This window comes from Stomoxys calcitrans, chromosome 5, assembly GCF_963082655.1.
Source record: "Stomoxys calcitrans chromosome 5, idStoCalc2.1, whole genome shotgun sequence".
NCBI lineage: Eukaryota > Metazoa > Arthropoda > Insecta > Diptera > Muscidae > Stomoxys > Stomoxys calcitrans.
In genome coordinates, this window is record NC_081556.1 from 51,909,615 (window position 1) to 51,920,296 (window position 10,682).

At 45.0% G+C, this 10,682-nt stretch overlaps 1 protein-coding gene across 1 annotated transcript; it reads left to right on the forward strand.

Moving 5' to 3' along the window:
* Positions 1-1,051: 1,051 nt before the first annotated feature.
* Positions 1,052-5,723, forward strand: LOC106087556 (6-phosphogluconolactonase). Its single transcript, XM_013252634.2, has 3 exons — positions 1,052-1,242; positions 4,846-5,339; positions 5,417-5,723. Exons 1-3 carry the CDS (start codon positions 1,125-1,127, stop codon positions 5,519-5,521), a joined length of 717 nt encoding a protein of 238 aa, XP_013108088.2. The 5' UTR covers positions 1,052-1,124; the 3' UTR covers positions 5,522-5,723.
* Positions 5,724-10,682: the final 4,959 nt, after the last annotated feature.

A 10,682-nucleotide genomic window follows, 5' to 3' on the forward strand; every position in this document is an offset into this window, starting at 1 on the left:
ACTTTTTCCAGTTAAAATTGATAAAAAATACAGCTTCCAGTAAATCTAGGAGCTCCACAGGAGTCCAATAATATGTGTAACACGTATTAACAGGTTAGAACAACCACGATGCTTCACGATAAAATTTTTTCTTCACAGCCAGACAACATACACAGCCAAACGTCAAACGAGAAGTGCAGCTTAGCTTCTCGTGACAGTAATGAACACCACATAGATCGGACCTCAATGCTCCAGCCTGCGTTCTTTGCTATCTCGGGCTTTTAGCGGGAAGAGCGTTTTATTTATCCATAAGCTAGCGAATCTGCTAGACTGGTAAAAAATTCCAAATAATGAAAATACCAATATAAAGCGCATTTGAAAAAGATAAATTGTAAAACCATGTTAATATCTAATGCTGAGTTTACATGGCACATCTGATGTATGGTCATTGGAATAGTATTGGTAAAAAAAGGTGTATTTGACACATGTACATATAACCATCAGTCATGGCTGAAAAATCATTTGATTTTTTCGATGACTGACGTCTATCGATTACCGTTTCCAAAGAAATGTGTAATCATTAAAGTATGAAAAATTAATTAAAATCAAAGAAAAGAAAAAATCGATGTACCATTTTAGGCAAAAGGTGTAATGAAAACGTACACACGATGAGTACTATCACGATGTACAATGTAACTATGCTTAAAATCACTTTGACGTTTAAATGTACGACATTTGCCAATTAAAGGCTGGTGCTATATTCGTGAAACACTACCAAAATTTTTATGAAAACATAATACTTTTAAGAAAAAGTTTTCATATGTAATGAGGGAATGTCCTACTGAATGCAATCAGCAAGATTTTTTGCTTCAAAATCTTTTATTTAAAAAAGTAATCACGAAAAAATGGACATAGACCAGCCACAAGGTAGTTTCGTTGGGGCCAAGGTGGATTTAATAAGGTGGTCTCACCGGTAGCTTTTTGTTTTTAAGCTACTGACCGCACACTCTTTTATTGTGTTTGGATTTGAAATCTTAGATGATGGCAACTCTGCCTATATTCAATGGGAGAATAGAGTGACATTTCAAATTGCATTTCATTTGCCGGCAGCAGTTAAAAGACACGCAAATATCTCTTTGCAAAATATGAACATTATTGTGGTAAAAAATGAAGCTGAGGTTGTCGAAAAACTTAAGCAAGAAATAGAGCAACGGTCTGAAGAAGCTCTAAAGACAAGAGGAGTCTTTCGGCTGGGTTTATCAGGTATGTGTCTCGTTGCATTTCCCTGTATTGTTTTCATCGACAGGTGGTTGATGCAGTTTTGTGTCAACATACTGCCACCACCCTATTTTCTGTATGTGAAAAGTAGCTTGATTGTCCATGATTATCATTTTGAAGCTATTCAGAGCCTCTCAGGGATATTGAAAAACAATCTCATTTCATAGCTCCCGAATGAATCCAGGAAAACGATTATAAAAGAAATTTTTGCTGGCCCAAAATCTTGAGTGTTTTTGTGATACAGTTTTTTTTTGTATATCAAACATATGTGCTATGGGAGTTTGTGGATTCAGTTGGGTTATCGATATGATGTTGTGCTTAAACAAAATCTAAACCCTTTTTGTGTGGTAACGTTGCTGTTGGGTGTGTAGCAGTGTGTTGTTGTTGTAGCAGTTTATTGTGTTCTATCTTTCGTCCGCTTGATTCTGTTGAGTGTCAAGACCCAGGAACTCCAAGGACTACATTCACCCGGTAGCTAATTACCGCATCTGCTACCGTGTCCGCATGAATTTTGTTTAGACCTGCTTTATATGCCGCTTGATCTAGAGGTTCTCTCTTGTAGCGCTGAACCTCACGCTGTAGATCATGTAGATCTACCTTAAGGCTTCTGGGCGGTGTATATCTATCCACAAGATGATGATTCGGATGGTCTCTGTGATAACAGCGCAAAAGGTATTGCTTAGACAGCATGTAGTTATGTCTTCGCACTGGTAGGATCTTTGTCTCCTAATGGAGGTGGTCCTAATGAGAACTGAGGAGACAGCCCGTCGCATTCGGAGGGCGGCATTCTGACAGATCTGAATATTATTCCACTGCGTGTCACAAAGTTGACGAGATCACACAGGCGCTGCATAACTTACCGCAGACCAATTGCATTGTACGTGGTCAACAAGGTTTCTTAGTCTGCACCCCAAGTGCTGCCAGCAAGTGACTTGAGGACCTTGTTTCTACTTTTGACTTTATCGCAGATTGCTGTGGCATGTGGGCAGAATGTGTAAGAGCTGCCAAATGTGACGCCAAGTATTTTGGGACACTTGATGGTCGGAATCATTTCTCCATCGACCATCACAGTCGGCTCAGTATTGACCTCACGCGTATTTGTAGTGTACAATGTGGCTGAAGATTTGGTGGCGGATATCTTCAGATTTCTTGCAGCGAAATATGAGGCAAGTTCGTTGAGGTAGACGTTCAATCTATCGCAGATGGCATTAATGGGTGGGGGGCCTGATGCCATGATCGTACAATCGTCCGCATATGATACGATCTCTATGCCGTCTGGAGGGGGTGGAATGAAGGATAGGGAGAGGTTAAACATTGCCGGAGATATCATATCACCCTGGGGAACTCCCTGTTTCACTCTACGGTGCTTCGACACCTTATCCCTAAATTCCACAAATGGCTGGCGACCACACAGACAATTCGCGACCCATCATTTCAGACCTGGCTGGAGGGACGTGTTGGCGATGTCCTCAAATAATTTGGCATGGCTGACCGTGTCGAATGCCTTCGATAGGTCCAGTGCCACGAGGACCGTCCTATCACATGGCCTGGTCTGATTGAAGCCACGGCAAATGTGTGCGGTGATGGCATGCAAAGCTGTTGTTGTGCTATGCATTCATCGAAATCCATGTTGATGCTCGGCGAATAGAAATTCTCCTACGAGGCTCGGGAGGAGTAATGCCTAGAGCGTCTTTGCCACTGGTGAGAGAAGGGAGATCGGTCTGTACGACTTTCCCAAACTCGGTTCTTTTCCAGGCTTCACTCTGCCCATTTTCCAGACATCGGGAACTATAAGAGTGTTCAAAGACACGTTGAGGACAGTGGTAAGGTTCTCAAATCCAGGTGAATCCAGATTCTTCAACATCAATGTAGAGATTCCGTCGGGGCCCAACGCCTTAGATGATTTGGAGCCACGGATGACATTCGTAACTTTGCCCACGGTAAATTGTGATGGCTGTTCATCGGCTCGGAGACCACGAATACGGCGAATGGCTCTCCTCCTTGCAGTGTGTTACACACTGAAGCGGCAGCCCTTGCCGATGGACTACATCGGGTCAACCCAACTTTGTATTCTTACCTTAGTAACTGACTGCTTAATCAGTAACGCAAAATGCAAGGGACAAACTTTTTCTCACTGTTGGATTCAAGTTTTAAGATCATTGCAAAAGGATCTCTTTTTAAAGTCGATTGCGAACGGCGTGCTCACCCCTTAAGGAGAAGTTTTTACATGGCTTCTATGCATTTAGTATCACCTTACAAATAGGAAAAAATGCCCCACAGGTTCTTAGTCACACTACAGCTCATAGCGACAGCCCATGATTTGTTTGCGTTATCATCGTGGAAGGTTAGGTTGGAGCACACTCAAAGACATTCATCGCATTTGCTCTAGAGGAAGGCAGGAGGAAAATAAAGTTGGAGAACCGCAAATTAGAGATTTCAACCCAATAAGGTACAAGACAGAAAAGCGGAAACCAACACATAAGATAACAAGTAGGGAACTAGGCGGACCAATAAGAAACTCTCAACGGAAAAGCTATGGCCCAGCCAGCCAATTCAGACCTCTATAGAACTTCAGAATAATAAAAGAACTTAGTACTTGGAGTGAATCCAGGCACGGAAAAAGTGGCCTATCCACTATTCTGTGTTTTCACCTTTAAATTGCAGTGCGACCGTCTCCAACTTAGAGACTCACGTTTTTAGCACTGAACCTCTCGCTTAAGACCAAAGAGATACAACATTACATCTTTCGGCGGTTATTCTTTATTCACAAAATGGTTGCTGTTGTGTCAGCGTACTCAGTATTTAAGCAAGAGCCTCTCAGTCAGATATTCAGCGACCGCAGTTGCAGCTACTCCGCATAAGGAGCATTCCAGTATCCCCAACCTGTGGAAAAGCCCGGTAGGTTTCAACTGAGCTTCTCTTGTAGTGCCCATTGGCATCCCGTGCAGGGTAAATTTAGGGTGTTCTTGTCTTCTCCAGAATTTGGAGCAGTGTGAGTATCTGGTCTACTATCTAAAGCCACATTGATAGGGACCAATTATACGGGATATGGATAGAAGATACTATTCCTCTGGAGTTGGGCTGTCCTGTTCTGCCGATGCCTCTCTCAAGTGCGGATTTACGCGCTTTTTTCATTGAGTGGGCAATACGCTGTTATATCATCGGCGAAAGTAGTGCAGTTGGGTCAGCCGAGAGGAGTATAAAGTTTTTATCTTTTGCGCTTGCAGCTTTTCAACATTCAGTTTCTGTGCAGTGTCAGATCGTACTTTTCTAGCCACGCATTGACGAGTGCAAACATTTGTTGCAAATTAATAACCTGAATCTTTGTTCGTTCTTCGGATCGATTGTACCTTCTACACGCTTTATCACTTCTTGATCGGGAGATGAACATGTGGCTTTGTAAATTTAAAGTTATTGAAATCTGGTGCTGCTAACTACCATGTTTCTTTTCCATGGCATCCATTATCGGGCGTTATCTTGTGGAGCCTCAATTTTCCAACCTTCGGACGGAAGATATTCTCCCTTATTAAAATTCATAACATACATAATCACATAATCACATTACCATATTAATTTTGTAATTCATAGGTGGCTCTTTGGTTAGCTATTTAAGCTCGGCCTTAGAGTCCATAAAATCTTCTGATTTGGACAAGTGGCAATTCTTCTTTTGTGATGAACGCTTTGTTCCGGATACAGATGGTGACTCCACGTATGGTGTATACAAAACAGCTCTCATACCCAAGACTACACTAAAAGAAAAACAGTTTGTTTGGATTGATCTTAGTGGAAGTGTAGAAAATTGTGCCGAAGATTATGAAAAGAAAATATTGAAGGAATTCAGTATGGAGAAAGCATCGGTGCCACGTTTTGATTTGCTTCTCTTGGGCATGGGTCCAGATGGCCATACATGTTCATTATTTCTCGGACATGCTCTGCTTGAGGAACATCACAAGCTTATAGCGTCCATAGATGATTCTCCAAAACCACCTCCGAAAAGAATCACAATGACCTTACCATTAATAAATAATGCTTCATGTTGCATATTCGCAATGTGTGGTGAGGGTAAGGCAGATATGGTCAAGGTACGTTTTATAGATGCAATCTAAAACCTATCATCACAGTATTTGACTTCATTGCCTTTTTTTCTAATTTTTTGCAGAGAGTTTTTGTAGATAAAGAATCTCTACCAGCTGGAATGGTAAAGCCAACAAATGGTGATCTTCTGTGCATTTTGGATGAAGCAGCTGGCAAATACGTTAAATAGATTTCGGCTCACATATAAATCCCGAGATAAATACGTCATTCCTTTGCAATTGAGCATGCCTTTGTATTTAACATAGCTGTCTTGATCTTTTTTTTTTTAATTTTCGAAAAAATTAACCCAATAATTATATAAATTAAATAATTTAATTAAAAGAAATATAAAATTTTTAATAATAAATTTTAATTTTGTATATTTTATTAAATATTTGTCTCTTTTCAACGATCAGAATGCAAACTTTTGAGTTGTTTTAGTCTGAGTATGCTGTTGAGTTTTTTTTCCAGATGCCATCTATCAGATCATCAATACCAAACCAAAATAGCGCTGAGAATAACAGTATACAGACGTTGCTTATGTGACTCTGGACGCCTGGGTTTGAATCCTGGCGAGACCATCAGAAAAAATTTTCAGCGGTGGTTATCCTCTCCTAACGCTGGCGACATTTGTGAGGTGCTATGTCATGTAAAAGATCTCCCCAAAGAGGTATCGCACTACGGCACGTCTTATCATTTAGCTTAAAAACTTGAATCGGACCACACTCATTGATATGAGAGAAGTTAATGGAATGTTAATGAGGAAACTTGCACTTTTACATTGCTTAAGACAGACTTTAGAAGCCTTTTAGTACACTATAGTTGATCTCTTTCAGTGTGGTTAAAACAGACATTTGGCACTATCAAAATATGTATGTATGAGTCGAGTGAATCTGGCTAGGCAGTTAAACAGTTGACGTGTGTCGTGTTTCTGGTCACTATCTGGACATACATCCTGCACGTAGCGTCAATCCTTGCTCTGTAGGATTTGACTCTACTCTGGTTTGCCGGGGGATGTCAATTTCTTCCGGTGCAATGGGATGATGTCGTTCCCCAAGAACCACATTCACCCGGTAGCTATTCACCGCATCTGTTACCTTGTCTGCATGAATGTTGTCTAGACGCCCTTGATATGCCGCTTGATCTAGAGGTTGTTGTTGTTGTTGTAGCAGTTTATTGTGTACTATCTTTCGTCTGCTTGATTCTGTTGAGTGTCAAGACCCAGGAACTCCGCGACTAAGATGGGGTGCGTCCACAGGGATCTGGGTCTGAGTCGAGTGGGTCTGGCCGGGCAGTTAAACAGGTGACGTGTATCGTGCGGTCCCTGGTTACAATCGGGACATACATCTTGCACGTCGGCTTCAATCCTAGCTCTGTGGGAATTGAGGCGGCTGCATCTGCCGGAACGTAATTGAGCCAGAACCACTCTGGTTTGCCGGGGGAGGTCGATTTCTTCGGGTGCAATGGGTGGCGGTCGTTCTCCAAGGACTACATTCACCCGGTAGCCAGTTAACGCGTCTGCTACCGTGTCTGCATGAATGTTGTTCAGACCCGCTTGATATGCCGCTTGATCTAGAGGTTCTCTCTTGTAGCGCTGGACCTCACGCTCTAGATCATGTAGATCTACCTTAAGGCTTCTGGGCGGTGGGTATCTATCCACAAAATGATGATTTGGATGATTTCTGCGATAACAGCTCAAAAGGTATTGCTTAGACAGCATGTAGTTATGTCTTCGCACTGGTAGGATCTTTGTCTCCTGATGGAGGTGGTCCACATGAGAACTAAGGAGACAGCCCGTCGCAGTTCGGAGGGCGGCATTCTGACAGATCTGAATATTATTCCACTGCGTGTCACAAAGCTGACGAGACCACACTGGCGCTGCATAACTTACCACAGACCGGCCAATTGCTTTGTACGTGGTCAACAAGGTTTCTTTGTCTGCACCCCAAGTGCTGCCAACGAGTGACTTGAGGACCTTGTTTCTACTTTTGACTTTATTGCAAATTGCTGTGGCATGTGGGGAGAAAGTGTAGGAGCTGTCAAATGTGACGCCAAGTATTTTGGGACACTTGATGGTCGGAATCAATTCTCCATCGACCATCACAGTCAGCTCAGAATTCACCTCACGCGTATTTGTAGTGAACAGTGTGGCTGAAGATTTGGTGGCGGATATCTTCAGATTTCTTGCAGCGAAATATGAGGCAAGCTCGTTGAGGTAGACGTTCAACCTATCGCAGATGTCATCAATGGGTGGGGGGCCTGATGCCAAGATCGTACAGTCGTCCGCATATGATACGATCTCTATGCCGTCTGGAGGAGGTGGGATGGAGGATAGGTAGAGGTTAAACAGAGCCGGAGATATCACCCCGCCTTGGGGAACTCCCTGTTTCACTCTACGGTGTTTTGACTTCTTATCCCTAAATTCCACAAATGACTGGCGGCCACACAGATAATTCGCGACCCAACGTTTAAGGCCTGGCTGGAGGGACGTGTTGGCGATGTCCTCAAATAATTTGGCATGGCTGACCGTGTCGAATGCCTTCGATAGGTCCAGTGCCACGAGGACCGTCCTATCACATGGCCTGGGTTGATTGAAGCCACGGCAAATGTGTGTGGTGATGGCATGCAAAGCTGTTGTTGTGCTGTGCAGTCTCCGAAATCCGTGTTGATGCTCGGCGAATGGAAATTCTCCTACGAGGCTCGGGAGGAGTGATGCCTCAAGCGTCTTAGCCACTGGTGAGAGAAGGGAGATCGGTCTGTACGACTCCCCCAAACTCGGGTCTTTACCAGGCTTCAGTAGCGGGATCACTCTGCCCATTTTCCAGACATCGGGAACTATAAGAGTGTTCAATGACAGGTTAAGGACAGTGGTAAGGTACTCAACTCCAGGTAAATCCAGATTCTTCAGCATCAATGTAGAGATTCCGTCGGGGCCCAACGCCTTGGAAGATTTGGCGCCACGGATGACATTCGTAACTTCGCCCACGGTAAATTGTGATGGCTGTTCATCGGCTCGGAGACCACGAATACGGCGAATGGCTCTCCTCCTTGCCCTGTCTCTCTCGGGATGCACGATAACTTGACGGTTGAACAACCTGGCGCATCTCTTCGGATCAGTCACGGTTAACTCGCCAAAAGTGACTGAGGTCCTGTCGTCCCGTCTACCGGGGTTCGAGAGAGACTTAACAGTGGCCCACAATTTGCCTGCACCGGTGCCTAAGTTACATTGCTCCAAGTGTTCTAGCCACAAATTCCGCTTATGTTCGTTGACAACCCTGTTTATTTCCAGATTCAGCTCGCTGATTCTGGGGTTAGCGGGGTCCATAGCACGAATCCCATCACGCTCGTCTGCGAGTACCACTGCTTGCGCCGGGAAATTGGGTCGCACTTGCGGTATTCGACCGGCCGGTATAAAGCGAGCGGCTGCTGCGTTGATGATGTCTCGGAATTTCCTCTCGGCCACAAGCACTTCAGAGGGGGGTGGCAGTTCATTGAAGCGGCGATTGGTATACTCTCTGAAGCCAGTCCAATTGGCCTTCTTGTAGTTGATGAACGTCCGGCGCTCAGAGGTTATGAAGTCGGGTGGTCGGTCGATGGTGAGGATTATGGGGAGGTGGTCTGACCCCAAAGAGATGACGGCTTGCCAGGATACGTCACTCAGGAGATGCGATTGAGATGTCTGGCGAGCTGCTGCACCTCGTAATCCTAGTGGGGGCATCCTCATTCACCGTGCAAAACGTGGAACTATCTATCTGCTCTGCCAAAGCTATGCCACGCTGGTCGTTGCCTATTGGAGAATGCCATGACGAGTGATGTGCATTAAAATCCCCCAGAACCAGACGACTATGGCCAGATAGCAACCCACTTATGTCGGGGCTGTAGGCCTGGCCATTAATCGGGACACAGCTGCCAACCGGCGGTATATACACGTTGTATATCTCTATCTCGGCAGTACCAGACCTGACTGCTACCCCCATACATTCCATGTATGGGTCACTAGCGTCAAGCGCAGGCGAGATAGGTCTATACTGCACGGAATGGTGTATAACGAAGGCCAATCCCCCACCTCCATTCCTTGACCGATCCTTACGTAGCACATTGTAGCCGTGACAACTGTGCAAGCTGCAGGTGTTAGTCAGCTTTGTCTCCTGGATCGCTGCGACCGATATGCTCTTCCGACTCATAAAATCTACAATCTCATCAATCTTGCCTCGCAGTCCATTGCAGTTTAACTGCAAGAACGATACATTTCCCGATACTGGCCTGGCAATAGTAGGGCTAGGGTGCTGTCTTTGCATAAATTGCCGTACGGGAGAGGTCGGGGGGGGGGGTCACATAGTCCAACGACGAGGACGCCGAAGGCGACGACGGCGACGCTTGTGACCCACTGCTGGCTATGTTCGCACAGCACCTAGCGACATAGCCAGTATGACTATACTCCCGTAGCGAAGTTAGGCCAGAGCAAGAACGGAAATGTACCCACTCCAAGCACCTGTTACACCTCACCGACACTGACCGATGATGAAGGCGGTTCTGGCAAACGGAACAGAACCAGGGTCCGGGGTTCTTTTCAATCCCGGCACGGACCAAAAAATACGGAGAAGGCACTCCGGGATGTGCCTCTCCCATGACGAAAAAAGACGAACACGTACACTGAGGCGGCAGCCCTTGCCGATGAAAATTCCATCGGGTCAATCCGGTGCGTACAACCGGCTGCCATGGGATCTAGAGGTTCTCTCTTATAGCGCTGAACCTCACGCTCTAGATCATGTAGATCTACCTTAAGGCTTCTGGGCAGTGGTTACCTATTCCCAAGATGATGATTGGTCTCTGCTAAAGCAGCCCAGAAGGTATTGCTTAGATTGCATTTAGTTATGTCTGCGGACGGGTAGGATCTTTGTCTCCTGATGGAGGTGGTCCAAATGAGAGCTAAGGAGACAACCAGTCTCAGTTCGAAGAGCGGTATTCTGACAGATATGAACACTGCGTGTCACATAGCTGATAGATATCAAACTGGCGATGCATAACTTACCACAGACCAGAAAATTGTCAGCACCCCAAGTGCTGCCGGCAAATGACTTAAGACTCTTGTTTCTACTAGAACGTTTAAGAGCTACGAAATGTGACACCAAGTATTTTGGGACACTTGATGGCCGGAATCGTTTCTCCATCGGCAATCACTTTTTCAGCTCATTATTCACCTCACGCGTATCTGTAGTGAACAATGTGGCTGAAGATTTGGTGGCATATATCTTCAAATCACTTGCAGCGAAATAAGAGGCAAGTTCGTTGAGGTAGACGTTTAACCTGTCGCAGATGTCATCAATGGGTGGGGGACCTGATGCCATGAT

What these genes read in the sequence shown, in the direction of transcription:
- LOC106087556 (XM_013252634.2), top strand. Translation starts at nt 1,125, where the DNA reads ATGAACATTATTGTGGTAAAAAATGAAGCTGAGGTTGTCGAAAAACTT. An exon ending in CTTTCGGCTGGGTTTATCAG is followed by an intron (nt 1,243 to 4,845) that starts GTATGTGTCTCG and finishes TGTAATTCATAG; the next exon opens with GTGGCTCTTTGGTTAGCTAT. An exon ending in GTAAGGCAGATATGGTCAAG is followed by an intron (nt 5,340 to 5,416) that starts GTACGTTTTATA and finishes AATTTTTTGCAG; the next exon opens with AGAGTTTTTGTAGATAAAGA.